At 40.8% G+C, this 16551-nt stretch overlaps 1 protein-coding gene across 3 annotated transcripts in view; it reads left to right on the top strand.

The window, feature by feature from the left end:
- Positions 1 to 16551, top strand: part of LRP8 (LDL receptor related protein 8) — a 194322-nt gene that overhangs the window by 112773 nt on the left and 64998 nt on the right. For all 3 annotated transcript variants that reach the window (XM_055815837.1, XM_055815836.1, XM_055815838.1), the window contains one exon: positions 5460 to 5582. In XM_055815837.1, the coding sequence (XP_055671812.1) occupies positions 5460 to 5582 (123 nt within the window). The remainder of the gene's footprint in view (positions 1 to 5459; positions 5583 to 16551) is intronic.

Here is a 16551-nt window from a genome sequence, read left to right as displayed (position 1 = left end):
GAGTGATGGCGATGGTCTGTGTTAGGCTTCTGAACTTGTGTGGTGCTGCTTTTCTTCTCATATGGAGTCTCGACAGCGGTTCTGATAAGCCACTGATCAAAGTTGCCATTGAAGTTTCCCAGCATGAAATGAAACCCCATTCTATGAATTTCAATTTCTCTTTCTGGCCTACTATCATCTTCCCATTCTCACATCCTGCGGTGTTGTACTATTTTACTGCTGCAGAAGGATCACAGCACAATTTTCTATTGTATGGCTTTTTACTTTTATTTTATTTTTATAGCAGCTTAGGTGAAACTAGTTTCTGCAAGCAGCCAGCATTCAGCCTTCAAATGAGAACAGATACACAGTTTGATGGGAAGTCTGGTGTTGACTCGGAAGTTAAAGTAGGAGTAGGATCTGTGTGTAGGAATGACAGTAGTGGAGCAAATGAAGCCAGTTTTCAATGGTTGTGGTATCTGGAGTTTTCTGGGCATTTGTTTTTTAATCCCTAATTGCCTTCTTCCCTCTGCAATAAACCTACCATGGGTATGAGATGCAGAAGCTGCACAGCTGCAGCTGGCTGGCAGCACATGCTGCAGACCAGCCCAGTGGCCAGTTTCTGCCCTCATCTGCTTTTGCGGAGCTGTAATTTTGATTGTTCTGTATTCAGCAAACAATTTTACAAAAATTGTAGGAGTAGACTTATGTTTCATGTTTTCCCCCTTTTCAGAATTGTTGGAAATTGGCCAACAGTTACTGAGGAGGAAAAACAGAGAGAGAGGGCAGTCTGAGGGGCCTTCGTGGGTTAATGCTCAAGGATGCACTCTCATCAGCCTGGTTTTCTGTCTGGATACACAATCTAGAGTTTGAACAAAACCCTAAATCTAAAAATCCTATGTTCACAGTCTGTTATTATTACATAGGGTTTCATTTTTGGGGCGGGGAGGAGGAGAAAAATTTGTTTAAACTGTCCTTTACAGGCAAGTTGTAATCAGAAAATGTGCTGGTTTATGTGCTTTTACACCATTGCTGCTGTGGCACAACTACAGCATTTCTCAAAAAACTGTTGATGGTAAGAGAGGAAATACTTTCCCTCTGCTTTTCAGCTGTGTTGGTTTGGGAAAATTAGGAGCAGCAAAAAATGAAGCTATTGTGGAGTGGTGTATTGCTTAGTATTACAGATGTGCAAAATAGGAATAAACAAGAGGCATGAATTGGAAATTAAATCACAGAGGGGCTGGTATTTTATGAGTAACTGTAAAGATGTTCCTGTCCCATAAAGCCTCTAGAACCAAGGCAAAAGTTAAGTGAGGTTAAATCAAGTGACTGAGGGCTTATGAGGGGGGTGGGAGGGTGTTTAGTTTTGTTAGAAGGAGGAAGAAAGAATCCTGGGCCTCTCAGTTAGATTCAGATACCTGTTTGGGTTTAGTGTCAGGGATTTCACCTTTCAGAGAGAGAGACTTTTGTTAGAAGACACATCCAGTCCCTGTTCCTAGCCAGGTTTGTTTCTTTTAGTATATATTTATTTCTTCCAGTCTAATTATACGTATCCCAAATGACTGCTTTTTTATTAATTCCCTCTATAAATGTTCGTACTCTAAACCAGTCTCCCTGGGTTCTCTGCTTCTAATTTGCTGTAGGGATGAACCCTGAATCCTCACTTGCAGTTCAGGGTAAGAGATGAGTAATGGAAAGGAAAAGAACATTTTGCAAAATGAGGGGCTGTGTTGGTTTGATGTAATTTAGTTTAAAATTCAGTGTATTGGAGTATTTTTCTGTCATGGCTGGATAAAGCTGAAGCCTTCTTTTCCCCCCTTGTCTGTCTTCCTGGAGAAGTGAAGCAGGAATGCCTTTCTTTGACCAAGCCTTCCACTGGAAAGCTGCCCAAGCCAGGGCTCATCCACCATGGGAGCTAAGCCCCTAGGTCACACGGGCGCAGAGTTCCACCCTGGAGTTTCTGGCATATCTGTCCAGCTGCACATGTGAGAAAGGAAAAGCAGATACCAAAGGCAAATCAAGCAAGAGTCAAAAGAAAGGCAGTCTCTTTGGTGTCACTCTCTGCATCTGAGCAGGGGAGAAGATGAAAGGCTCTGTGTATGCTTCAGTAGCCTTCTCTATTCTTGTTCCAGGTATTGGTTTGCCCCCCGAGGAGCAGAGGCGCAGGGATGCTGTGACTACTTACTCTTGTTTGTTTATGTTCATTTTGAAGAGACATGTGAATGGAGCTGCCTGGGCTGCTTACGGCAAAGGAAATGGATCTCGGGGGAACAATTAATTTTGCTTGGCTACTTCTGAGCCAGGTGAAACCATAAAATGAACCTGTGTCCTCCCCATTGTCTAAAAGGGATGTATTTATTTATTTTACATTTTAATGCACCACTGACAATTTATGGCGTGAGCCTCAATGAATTTTTAATAGAGAATTGATAGAAAAAAGCTGTATAACATGAGAGATTAATAGAAAAGGTTATCGGATTTGAAAAAGGAAAAGGAAGAAAAAGACAGAGAGCTGATATTTTAATTAACTGCTCCCTGCCTGTGTTGTGATCCCAGAGACATGATGACTGAGTGCCAGAAGGTGAATCTGCTTGGAAATAGAGTGATGCCAGTTTTGTATTAGAGGTGAGAAATGAGATAGTGCTTCAGTATTCTCACAGTTTGAATAATCTGGGTTGCTGTTTGCAACACAGAGCAGAATTTATTGGAATTAAGACAGTCTGCAGATCCATAATGCAATGTGTTGGAGAGGAATAGTAGTAAAAATAATAACAAATAAAATATAGTATATAAAATGTAAATAGTAAAAAGCAGAAACGGAAAAAAAAAAAAGAAATAGCAGAAGTAAATATAATGATCATGGAAAGATTTGCGCTCCCCCTCCCTTAATCCTGCTCCTTTAAGAGATTAGACAGCTTGGATTCAAACAAAGGACCAAATGCATTTCTATCCTGCTGATCTATCTGGCATGGGACTGTCGGGCCTTTGGGTGGGTGTGCAGACGGGGATAACACTTCTTGGTTAGGCCAATGCTGATGAGCGGTTGTGCCCAACTTCATTTTGCAAAGAGGAGCTGCAATAACGCCTTCCAAATGACACCCCGGGACTGTCAATAGTGCTTTTCTCCCTCTTTTGTGAATCCTGGCAATCTATTAATTGTGCTGCCGAAGAGCAGTGTCAGGGGAACAAAGTAATCAGTGCCACCATCTGCTGTGAGCAGGTTGGCCATGTTGAAGGGAATGCCTGTTACGCTCCGCTCTGTGGCTGACCCCCTCGCTGATGCTTGCATCCACATGTCCTGGAAATAACAGTGATCAGAGTGTTAGACTGATGGGAAAAGGAGAGGTTTATTTTGAGATGCAAAAAGTAGTCGTATTGCTGTTTGGTTCTCTAGAGAGTAAGTCAAAGGACCGTTTTCCTATGGAAAACAAGACATTAGGGCATTGAGAGAGCTAGTATAAAACTAAATGCCTTTTTAAAATTTTCTTATGTCTCCAGTATTATACTAGTCTCTGCTTTCTGGATGAACCTTCCCGTAAGAGCAGATACTAACATTTCACCCAGTTAAATTCACAGTGAGCAGGTGAGTGCTCCAACTGGTTATGCATGCATATCCCATCAGTATCTGGTCAGAGCTTCTGACCATTAAATACGTCAGATTAATTAAATCAAACTTGCATTAAATACACCAGAAGGGATGCACGATAGCCATTTTCACAAGTTCTGGTTTCTAACCAAAGATGTTCAGGAGAAAGTCTTTTCCCTCTGGTAACAGATGTGCAACATCTTTGAAAGATCCGCTGGATTCTTAGTGTGACTGGTCTCTTGTAAAACTCTTGGTCTGCATCGGGTGGTTGTGTTGTTTGGTTTGGGTTTTTTTCTATATTAGTTCATCATATATGGTTCTGAATGACTGAAAACTGTCTCCCCTGCCCCAAATCTGGCCCGTTTAGCAGCAGAAGGGGAGTAAATGTATGTTCTCTTTATAAGCACATCCTGAGAGATTGTACAGCTGCTTAGTGATGCTCTGCAGTGTTTTCCTGCTGGGTGCCTGTTCAGGGAAGCTGCACGTTTTGTGTGTACCAAAAAAAAAACAAAAACAAGTACTTGATTTCAGCCGTGCAGACTACCTCAGTACCTCACACAGTAATGTTCCTGTTCCCTGTGTGGGCACATGACCAGTATTTAATGTGGCTCCCTCCCTGACAGCAGCTCATGTAAGAAAAAAAAAGAAAGGAAAATAAAAGATCAAACCCTGGAGACTTATTTGTTGTGTTTAATGCTTTGAAAATGTTTGCTGGAAGAAATATTGATGTAGCAATGTTGTGTGCACATGAATTATATCAGAGAACAGCTATCAAGCTCAAACCTCACTGCGAGGGCAGCTAAGCAGTGGAACAGATTGCCCAGGGAGGTTCTGCTGTCTCCATCTTGGGAAGTTCTAAGACTAGACTGGATAAAACCTGGCGTAACCTGGTCAGATCTCAGAGCAACCTCCTCTTGGGCAGGAGGTTGGAGTTGATGACCTCCTGAGGTCCTTTACTACCCGAGGTTCCCTGTGATCGTTATTAGATTGTGAGCAGCTTTGCAGAGGGAAGAAACAAATCTCCCCATCACCACTTTATATGCAGATTGATCACTAACAAAGGTAGATACCAGCTAGTCATAGGTGTCGCACTTCAAGGGTGAGCCATTGCTCACGACTCTCACGGTGCAGCTGTTCAGTTCCTAACAGAAAAGCTACTCAAGTCACCATTGCAAAAGCGGTGAGTGACTGATGATCACCTTGATACTGAGGACACGGACTGAAGGGGCCAGGTATCTGTAGATGACTTTTTCTGCTGCAGCAGAAAGATGCTGGCTAGTATTATAGGGTGCTGGTTGTGCTGTGCCACTAGCACAGAGGAATAGACAATTAATTGCTTGAGTTCATGTCTTGCATCTTTTTCAAGCCCTAGATTAATGCAAGCATAGAAAAGAGCACAGAGTGGTTGACATTTAATGAAATGATTTTTAGTGTTTGGAGGAGTGCTTTATGATCATCTACTATGGTGACAGATGAATAGATTGCATAGATAAAAACATTATTATTTAGATTATAGTACTTGGAAGGTGAGACTTGTTTGTCTTACCTGTCTGTAAATCATGCAGCACACTTCCAGTTCCATGTAGGCAGCAGCTTTTTGTAGTAAAAGCCTTAAAAAATTATTTTGAAGAAGATCATTTGTGGTTTTCGAACATCTGGAAAAAGATATAAAAGAGTGAATCAGTGTTAAAAAGTGGAGGGATAAGAGTTCTAGCGAGAAGAAACACCCATCTTTGATGCTGGTGTAACTCTGTCATGAAGCAGCAATACTGAATGTGAAAGGAATCCTCACAAAACAGGGTTATCACTATTGTCCTTAGTGGGATTGGATGCCATGGAAGTCTTCTGCACTGCTTATATTCATGCTGAGTAAATTTATTTTTTTTTCTTGCAGCAAAGAAAACTTGTGCCGAGTCAGATTTCACTTGTGACAATGGCCACTGCATCCCAGCCAGGTGGAAATGTGATGGTGAAGAAGAATGTCCTGATGGGTCAGATGAATCAGAAGCAGCATGCAGTGAGTAGCACAGAAAAGCGGTATTTCTCAGATGTGTTGTCTTACCACAGTATAAAGAAACCGGCGGTGTTATTTCTAGCACTTGCAGGATGATCTGTCAACTTTTGCTTCTGTCGGATCAGAAACTGATTCAGGTCATTCAAATCAGATTATTTCCAAACTTTCAAATATACCAGTTTTCCAGACTATGATACAGGTAGCACTGGTGTGTGTTTCTGCCTGTAACGTAATTAAAGACATCTCTAGCTCTGTTACAGTTTATCTGGTCATAGAGCTCATGAACAGCAGCAGTGCATGAAGATTCACACTCACCTGGGATCAGGCCTTTTGGAAACTTGTATTTGCAGTGGTTTGTATCGTAGGATATTGGGGATTTATCATCACTGCATGTAGTATTTCTGTCATTACAGAGGAACTTTGCAACATTAGAATATTGCTCAATTTTGGGGGGTGAGGGGTGCCTCTGAGAACAAATGAAGAAAAAAGTAGCAGATGAAAAATGAACAATGTAAAATAACTAAAGCAGAGAGTATGACAGATGTTAACTGCAGGTAACCCTTTTAAAAAACCCATTGATTCAGTAAGTGAAAGGACATGCTTGATGTTCATGTACCACGTTTGATCTTGCTCGTTTGACTCTCTGAGGAGGTCCATTTGTGCTCCATTGTTCTAGAGCTGTGAAGGGTTGTCTGATGTTGAGTTGAAGGGAATCCCAGGGATATTTTAATGAAAACGCTAATTACATAGACTTCTGTTTGTGCGCTTACTTATGTCTGCAGGTTTGTTCTTGGGCAGACCAAAAAGCTGGTACAAGCCATTCTGTTGCATTTCTAGTCATGTACTTCACAGATACGTTCCCATGAGTCAGAAGCAGTGTTGGAGCAAGTATTTTATCAGATTTCACCAGAATGGGGCATATAGAGGACTTGAGAATTAACCATACTTTTATTTTTAAGCCTAGCACCACTCCTGCTTTCTCCCCAATTAAGAAAAGATTAATGTGCTTCTCTCGCATAAAATGAATGGAATAATTTTTGCAGCCATGTACAGGCTACAACAAAAAATTACTTCAGTAACTACATTAACATATTTATGAACTGTATTTGTTGGTCTTTCACCCTGCATCCTCCTTAGTCAAAAGCTACATTTATTAATGCTACTTCCACTACCTGTCTGTCTGGAGGGGGGATGAATAACTCCATTCCCTGCAGTCTCTGTCAGAAAATCTCTTGGCCTACACACAGCCCATGCTATGGTCTCTGACATGCAGCACTAAGATCCCTGATGATTTCTCTTAATCATCTTCCATTTCTTTTCTAGCCATTTCACCTTCCATTTTTCCCCCACTTATTTCATCCTCTGGGGAAATAAGCCTTATAACTTAATATAACTTAAATATCGCAAAAGAGACTTGGCCTGAGCCTCTGATTGTTACAGTACAGGACAGGACTGCTGTCCTGAGAGTAAAGTAATTTGTTCAGTTTTGTATGATTATTTGGTTCCGCCCCCCCCCGCCCCACCCCCCCCCCCCCGCCCCCACTTGAACAACCTTCCAAGAGACTGAAATCTGCATTTCTGTGGTGGTTCTGCTGTTCTGAAAAGTAGATTGCCCTTGAAACATCTCCCTGCTGCTAATGGGAGTGGGTCAGTGTCACCTCGACGCAGAAATAAGTGTTCCTATTCTGTGCTATATGCCTAACAGATGAACCAGGAATTCTTAGTGAAAGTAGCAGTACCTGTATGGACCAATATTTAATTTGTTTCTTTAAATAAAAGGACTTTGAAACCAGCTCAAAGACTGTGGTATATAACCATGCCATATTTTGTTTTCTAGCTGTCTCAAGCAGACTTACCATGCTTTGCCTCAGCATAAGATATTTAGGCTTTGTTATGAGTTTTAACCAAAATAGATCAATTTTTGTGTGGTTGATGCTGAACTTGTGTTTCAGCATTCACAGGATGCTTGATGCAAGCCTGTGTCTGACTTGTAGCTAGCTTACAAGAAAAGCCAATGTTTCTGTCTGTACCAATTAAAAACTTGCCTTCAAATCTTTAAAAATGACACTAGAATTTTGGAACTTCACTTGTTTTATAGGATTATTCAGATCTGAAGTTTGCACTTCATCAGATGAAGATGAACTAGTTTTAATCTTATGACTATGGATAGTTACAGGCTTTAATTTGTGTGGTGGTAAGGACATTCCTTCCAGATGTTTTATATCCTTGTCAAAGTACGTGTCATCTCAAAGGCTGATCCGATCTGCTGTGTGAGGAAACAGAATCAATGTGGTAATGCATAAGCACAGTGCTGGTTGTAGGGTTAATTCACATATGTTTGCTGGTCTTCCTACTACCACTGGTCAAGACAGCTATAAACCTGGTGGACTATTAAACAAGAAACTGCAGTGTTAGGCTTTGCTTTTAATTTGTACCCTTAATGTAAAAGGCCAAGCTCTTTGTGTGTGCAGATGTTATTTAAAGGCAAAGAGGAGGCTGTAATGACACATACATGTAGTGAGAGGCAAAATGTACAGTGGGATGTTCCTGTATGATCCCTGCCTCCAGCTCCGTTTTCTTTCTCCCTGATGAAGAGGCAACTGAGCTTTCTCGCCGTGGCTGAGGAGTGACTGCAGGCCCCCATGGCAGTCTCATTTTCCCGTTCAGAAATGCAGCACAGCCCTTTGAAGGAGCCTGCACTGCAGAGTTTCCCTAGGGAAGGGGCAGGTTAGGAAATGGAGATTTCTCACCTCTGGCAAGATCAAACTGCTTTATAAAATCAATTGCTTTCAGACAGGCCACACAATTGCCAGCACCTCTGCCAGGATCTAGGGTTATTCCTCAATTAATGCAACACTGGGACATTGTCCATAGCCTGTTCAGGCTAGGGAGATTAAGAGCATTGATAATGCTGACTGTTGCATTTCAGGACTATTCCAGCTTAGAATGTGATGAAAACAAGGCAGTTCCTCTCAACATCTAGCCACCTGGTAAATGGCTTTTTATTTTCTGAATGCTTTTGTGGTGTGTAGGGGTTTTTTTTAATATGTTTTGCACTCTCATATTGGTAGTTAGGGATGTTGTGTCCCCATTACTAATGTTCAGTTAAAGGTAGCAGTTTGTGGTAATTTTTTTTTTTTTTTTATTTAAGATAACCCTACTGCAAAACTAAAACAGTGCTTTGCTTTTTCTGTTTCCTAGATCACTGAAGTTGCTCAGCTTTGTACCTAACAATACCCTCTCTAGGGATGTTATCCATCCCCAGGTGTTCAGGACAGCATGACCTGTAGATAAGATGACATTGCAGCTGGCCTGACTTATGTTGTGTCTGTGATGTCTAGGGCCTTTTCTGCTATTCATGCAACTTTTTTTTTTTTTTTTTTAAATTGCATTTCCTTCAAGCTGCTGAATGTGGCTGGGAGCAGTAACTGTAAGGGTATCTTTTGAGTCCCACTGAATTCTCAACTGATGAGATTTGTAGGACTTCTCCTGTTGTGGGTTTTGGTGCTATTTGAAAGTTGATTAGTTTCTAGCATGGGCTGATTTTGGAGAAGATGGTTATCCAGGCTTTTGATTTAAACAGGTCATTATGAATAAGAAACTGCTCATATTTCTGCATTTTTCTTCAAGCCAGATCCTTAACCTAAACATGCTTTCACATGTATAGGTTTGTCCAACTGAATTATTCATGTAACGTGTGAGTCTCCGCTAAACCTCAGTGTTCTGCCATCTGTCAGTTTTTCAGTGCTATTATCTGGCTGCTGAATTTATTTTGTCTCATTTAATTTATCTTAAGATTTCAATGAAACGTGTCCCCCTTTTCTGTGAGCAGATCTCTTCAGGGGCATCTTGTGGGCTGGATCTGTTCTCTCTGAAGTCATCATCAAATATTATCAGTTGGGGAGAGGGTGTTTATTGTATTTTTTGTTTCTGTGTGGAAGCAGAATGAGCTTCTAAATCAAGACAAGCAAAATCATGTGAACTCAGAAATCAGTGCTATCCACAATGCACAGAAGGGACCAAATTCATAAGAAGTTGTGCTGATTGAGGCTGAGGGAGGGAGGAAAGGAGGAGGAATTTACTATTGAAGAGAAGAAAGTTATACTGAGAAACATACTTAATAAAACAAAATAAATGGGATAGTGGGTAAGAGAGAACAAAAAAACACCATTTAGCTGTGCTGCAGTGGTGCTCCTGCTGGGGAAGTGGAAGAGTTAGTACTTGGACGTGCTGATGTCCAGCCTCATCTTCCTTGAACAAAGCCTTTTTAGCTTCGGCAATTGCCTGAACTAGGCCTCTGTTCAGGGAAGGTTGGCTGCTTGTGTGTAAATCAAATGAACCACTTTGGCCTTGCAAGGATACATGCCAAGGGAATAGCTGGGGGAGAAGCCGGCTTGTTGTCCTGTTTGACATCAGCCATTGCTGCTTCTCCCTGCCTGCCGTGAGGGAGAGTCTAGAGTGGGTGCAAAACTGCCAGTGCTGGAAGGTGCTCTGAAATGATAATGGATTTCATCTCCATCGTGCCAGCTTGTTAGTATGCAAGGAGCTCCCCACAGATCATTAAAAAGGGTGGCAAAGTATCTGGAACTTGTAGGAGTAGAGTTAGTGCCTCTGTCAGCGTGACACCTGCAACTCCCACGTATCTCACCAGCAGCTGTTTGGAGATACACTAAATATTTTTGACCTCAGAGTAGGCTCGAACGGTGAGGATCTTATAGTTGTTTGCTGCAGGGTTATACAGCAGCTTGCCTCTGGCAGCTGCAGGAGATCTTTAGTAGCCTACATGTACTCTCCTACTGGAGAGCCCACCATGGTCAGAGCCCTGGACTTATTTTTCATTGCTCTTGCTAAAAGCATCCCAGTGTGGCTTGGTGATCACCCTGAAGCTGTGGTGCAGCCGCTGCTGACATACACAGGGTTTGGTTATGCATACAAAAAGATTTCTCGCTGTTTTCCTATCCAGTTTCTTGAAGCTGAGAGAGGGGGAAGGGAAATCATTTTTCTTACTGAGCTAACAGAGACCTCCAGCAAAATGAATGTTATCTACCTAATGCTGTTCCAGCACAGGTACTGAATCATTCTAGTTTTTTACAGGAAGGAAATCTTAAATTTCCCTCTGAAGTATTTTGATTATTTAACCAGTGACTTAAACAAAAAAAATCTCTAGAGAAAAATAAAAATGTGCTCATAAACAGTAAGAGCACTGAGGGAACACAAATTAAAGGGATAGAGCAAGTGAAAATCTAAGCTGGCAAACTCTTGCCTTAGGACATTGTATATATAATGAGATCAAGGAATGCAGGCAGCATAAACTTACCACTTATTTCTTTATGAGATATGTGACATTCTCCTAGTTAAGAGCAGAAATTATTATATGGAAAGGTATAGTAGGGTGTTATGAGGAAGAAAAAGAGAAGGGGAAAGCTAAATTCATACTGTATTTAATAGGGGAATGATTTAATAGGGCAGGTTTAATAAGCAGCAGTCCTGGAAATAGATTTTTCAATGGAATATAAAATTAAATCCTGAATATTGGTTTGAAATACAGTACCAGTTCATGCAGTCCTTTTAACTTTGAAGTACATGTCACGAGCCATTGAGGGAGATGTATCCAGACTTGACAGTTATATTTTTAATGGGTGTTTTCCATAGTCCTAGGCACTTTGTGTGCTGCTGCTGTGTATGCTGATCTCTCACACTGATCATTCGGCTCTCGCTTTCTAGTAAGTTGCCCAAATGCAAAATTCTGTAATTTTGAGTAGTGGGATGGTATTGCTTGCCCCCAGATGTACAGTCCTCTCCTAGCTCTCCATTCACCCCAATTCTTCTTTGATACAGATCTCCTGCATGACTTTAGTTTGGTGGCATTGTTGTGCTTTTGTGGAAAGTGACTTCATAAATTCTCCAAGGGCAGGGAACAGTTTATCCTGGAGGAGGGTGGACTGTCTCATTCAGTTCATCGCATACACCAGGCCATTGAACTTTTAGTAGCAAAAGAAAAACTAGGCCAGATCAGCAACGAACGGCCATATACCAAGTTTTAAGACCTGGGGCAGTAACAAAGAAGATTTTTTTTTTTTTTTTTTTTTTTTCTTTTCATATTCCTTCCCCCCCCCCCAACATTAAGAGCAGATCTGTTTGTATATATGTGATAAGATGGTGGGGGGTTGTAAATGCAGTGGAACATGTAAATTAAAGATCATTCTGTGGATTTAATTTGTTACAGATCATTCAGAGCGTTGAATAAGGTGATGTTAATGTCAGATGTACAGATGCACATTTTACCACTCCCACTGTACTGACTGGCTACTGCCAGCATTAAAATACAGCGGCTTCACTACTCTTCTCACTGCCTCCCTGTCACTGTCCCTGGGGCCACTGGGAGCACCGCTGAATTACAGCAGCTGAGAACCACATATGTAGAACAAATATAGGACAAAGTACAAGATGTGGAAATGCTTCTAGAGTTACAGGATCCTCACAGTGACAAGGCACAAAGGAGGCAGTCTCATTTTCCAGATGCCCAGATTGGTTTGTAGGGCTAATGATGAAAGCTTTGATTTGTCAATGTGATCAAATTTATTGAGACAGAATAAAATGAAAACAGTCCATGATCATCTCTCCATGAAGTCATGGAATAATTTAAGACAGAAGGGACCTCTGAGGGTCCCTAGATGTCCAATGCTCTGCTCAAAGGGGACCCCTGTCCTTGTGTTTGACCACCCTTATTAATGAAAAAAATTCCTGTATCTCGCCAGACTTTCCTTTGTTACAGCATGTCTGTCACCTCCCATCCTATCACTGTGCATCTCCTAGAGCAGTCTGTCTCTATCTTTTCTAGTCCTTCCCATTTTGTAGTTGAAGGCAGCAATAAAATCTTCCTTTAGCCTTCTGTTCTGATGGCTGAAGAAATGCTGTTCCCTCAACCTATCCTTGTATGTAGTCTCTCATTTCAGTTTATTTTGTCAAATAATTGGAAATGACACAGTTGTACAACTAGGATACAGGTTTTTGCATTGCTCGCTCACCTCTTTCAAAGCTTTAGCACATCCAAAATAGAACTTAGAAATTAATTCGTGTTTATGTCTTTAGTATGCTACTTAGCTTCCAGGTCTACTTAGCAGAGGGTTCCAGACTCTTGAAGATTCCTTTCCATGGAAGTGTTTAACAGGACGCTGGAGGTGGACAAGACTTGTTTGAAGCCTGTTAGCAAACTAGTAGTTCCCTGCAGATCATGGCTTGTAGTCCCATGCAGGTTTTTAAAGGCCTGTTTATCCTATGTGTATGTATCTCTGCAAATTCTCACAGATGTACTTTTAACTCATGATTTAGTTATCCTGTCTCTGCCAGTGTATACTTGCTTCCCAAGTGCCTCTGGTTCCTTAACCACTGTAACTGCTTTGAATGCCTCCAGGTGTGTCCTTACTGAGCAGCCCCAAGCTGACCTCAGTATCCCAAAGGACACAAAACTGTGGGGACTAACACAGGAAGTTTTTGACAAGGTAGAGAACCAAATCCAGTTTTTACGGCATCCTGTTCCTTTTCTTGAAGCATGAAATTATCCTTTTTACATCAAAGGAAATTCAGCAAACTCAAAGCCTAGCTATTTATCCCTGGTAGTGGGATAACTTCATCTGTGGCTCATGGGGAGTGAATTACATCTCCTTTTTGATGATTACATGGCTTTGGTGGTCTCAGCACTTTACTTACCTAGAGATGTAAATGAATTAGGGTATGTAATGATTGTGCTCCAGTTCTACCAGTGCTAAAGTGTTTTAAGTAATACCTGTTCAAAACAAAATGTGCTTTTCCTTTAAAGGAAGGTGTTTGGAGCTTTTATCTCAGAAATGACCTTTTCAGAGGGCCGAGTCCTATAGGAGAACCAATAGAAAATACCTATTGGGTCTTTTCTGATGTTTTTATTGTGTTTTTCTTAAGCAATGTTACTTGCAAGAAAGTCACATTTTTCATGTAGCATTGCCAAGCTTTGACATTTGCAGGGTTCTACTTCAGCTCGACTTTGAGCTTTTGATAGGTGACTGCTACAAAGACTTAAACGCTGGCATTTAAATACTTTTTCCTATTGGTTTAATGCCTTCATGCAGTTCATAAACAGGTATGGTCATAAAAGAGTTTGATGCTGCCTTTTTATGGCTATGATTAATCTTGCAGCTATTTCAGTAGGAGATAATAGCAGGAAAAAGAAAGTTGAGCATATGAAGTTCTTGTATATGTAATTATTTAACACACCGTAAATATTAAACTAGTAAAAACTTAAGAGGCTTTCAGAAATCTCAAGCAGTTTTTCATTGCCTAGTGCTTTTGTTTTTTCCGTTCTCTTGCTGTTTGCTTTCTGAAATTCAGATTACTTGATTTTTATATTTATATTTTTATTGTTTATTGGGGGGGGGTGGATCAGGGATCGTGGTTTGTTTAGTTACTATGGCTGTTGTGAAAATGAAGTAATTTCTGGGAGTCAAAGGCATAACATAATTTGAAAATTGGAATGTTTTGCTAACTGAATGAAGCAGTATCCCACTGCAAGAACACAGAAAGCAACCCTTTTCTCCTTTCATAAATGGGTGAATTACAGCACGAGGAAAATAAGAGAATATCAAATAACATTATTTTAACATTTTTCACATTTAAATAGCTTCTGTGTTTTAGTATCATAGTGAACTGTGTGTTGTAGCTGTGATTCCTAGCTCCACCGCCTTTTCCTTGATAAGTATTTTTCTCTCTTGTTCTCCATTTCTACAGTTGTGTGATCATGTTTTCATTCAGGACCAACTCCCACTGAAATCATTTGCAGTTTTAATAAGGGTCTCGTGATACTCCACCCTGCTTCCTTGAGGATTAGGAGCATGATTAAGACTGGCTTAATATGCAGTCTCTGCATGCTTTGGTAGATAATTTATGTAATTTAAACCTTGCACTGGAGATTTTTAATTCTCTGAAATGCTTTCAGTCAGATTGTGCTCTGGGGTGAGGCACGGTCACTGACGGCACTATCTGCACGTGTGAGGATGGTGTGGATCATCACCATGCGCGTTTGTGGGATGCAGTGAGCCTCCATAGCTGCTGAGAGCCTTAATCAGGGCTCTGCTTTAGCAGTAGCTTCCAGCCCTCTGTGTAGGGGTGCTGTATTCAGTGGCTATATTTGAAGTGGCATATTTCAGCTCACCCCCTTCTGTCTTCTATTTTAACATATTAAAACATCTTAAGAAAATTTTGCATTAAAATACAGAGGACCCAGATTAGTACCTTTGTTAGACTGCACATGCTTACATGTTCCCATTTGAGTGGGCTCATGCCAGTTACTGCACCATTTTTCTGGCTTATGCTGCTAGGGTAGTCATCTGACCATGTCATTTGAGTTCTCTATGTATATTGCTGTACAAGACTGAAATTACTGTGTGAAGACTGTGAATTCTCTGGTTTGGCATAACACTAGTCATTTTAGCACAAAGATAAAACCATGCTTCTCCTTTTTTTTTCTTTTTTTTTTTTCTACAGGGAGAAGCATGTCTACCATGTTTGACAATCACCAATTTAATTTCTTAATTTATAATTTTGTGTGCATTTATATGGGTGAAATTATACATGTATATTTAGAAGCACACATGTGCACGCACACACAATACTGGTATGGCGTTCAAGCATTTCATCAGGTATATCAGCCCTGTATGGAACATGAATGAGAAATGGTGATTAACACACTGAATTCTGATAGAATGTGTATGTTTCTGTTTCAGTTCCTGTCTCTAGCCATGTTGTCAAACTTGGAGCTGAGCTGTGTGAACCAGCAGGGATATTTGTAACGAAGTAAAGGTGTAGGTGGTAGGGGAAAGCCTTTTCTTCTTAGCCACAGGTCTACACACCACAGTTCTGTGCAACAGCCTGGACACATTCAATTAAAATTGCCATCTAAGCTGCCTGTTCCATCCTCTGAAAAATCAAACAGGTGGGGAGTTCATTGTGTGTATATAAAAGATGAAATGTTCTCTCTGAGATAAGAAACACAATTATTTAATAGCAGCAGAGCCTTTTCAGACTTATTCTTCAGCACATGTAAGAGTGAGGACATACATGAAATTTAAATCTACACTCATCTACCACATCCTTTTTTTTTGCCCTGAGTTCTTCATGTTCTGTTGGTCCTTTTGAGCAGCAATTAATTTTTTTTGGTACCTTTAACACCTCAGAAGAGTAATCACCTGAGCGTGAAAAAGCAGTTTTCATGCTGGGATCTTGATGCAGCAATTGCCTCTTTGTGGCCATGCAGATGTTACCAGCAATGGTGCAGGAGTGGTGCAGCTGCTGTGGCTGCTGGAGGTGGCCTAAAATGGGGTGTGACATGGTACTTAATTTTTACCTTTACGGTATGAATTTTTAAAAGGTCCTGCATGCTGTTTGGTATATTTGGTCCTTTTGACAGAACAGAGAGGAGACACGATAATGGCAGATACAAGGTGTAATACCAATGTTGCAACAAATTTAGACAAGCTTTTCATCTGAATTCAAAAAAACATACAGGCTTCAGGTAGCAGGAAAAAGTGTTTTACGATGAATTCTGGCAGTTTCCTGGAGACCTGTGTAATTTTTCTTTCTATGATTTTTATCACTCATCTTGGCAGGTTTCATTATGTTTGCTCATCTAGGGACCTTTTGTGCCTTTATTCTCCCTATTGATAAGAAGCACTTTTGTGACCATAATCTCTTTTACAAATGGGTATGGTCTCAGTGCTGCTTGATTCCTTTATCCTTTGTATAATTTTGTCCCCCTAGCGTTCTGTGGAGTTTTTTTCCTCCCTGTTTTGATTAGAATCAGAGTAATCTCTGCGAACAAGAGAGGAAAAAAATGAGCCTGGGAAGAGGGAAAATGAAAGAGCAGCTGCTGATACAGAGGCTCAGCAAGCCCCACGGGTGTGTGCTGGACTCTTAGCCACAGTTGAGAGACTTCTGAAGAGGC

This window comes from Falco peregrinus, chromosome 10, assembly GCF_023634155.1.
Source record: "Falco peregrinus isolate bFalPer1 chromosome 10, bFalPer1.pri, whole genome shotgun sequence".
In the NCBI taxonomy this organism is placed as follows: domain Eukaryota; kingdom Metazoa; phylum Chordata; class Aves; order Falconiformes; family Falconidae; genus Falco; species Falco peregrinus.
This window is presented reverse-complemented; position numbering and strand designations above follow the sequence as displayed.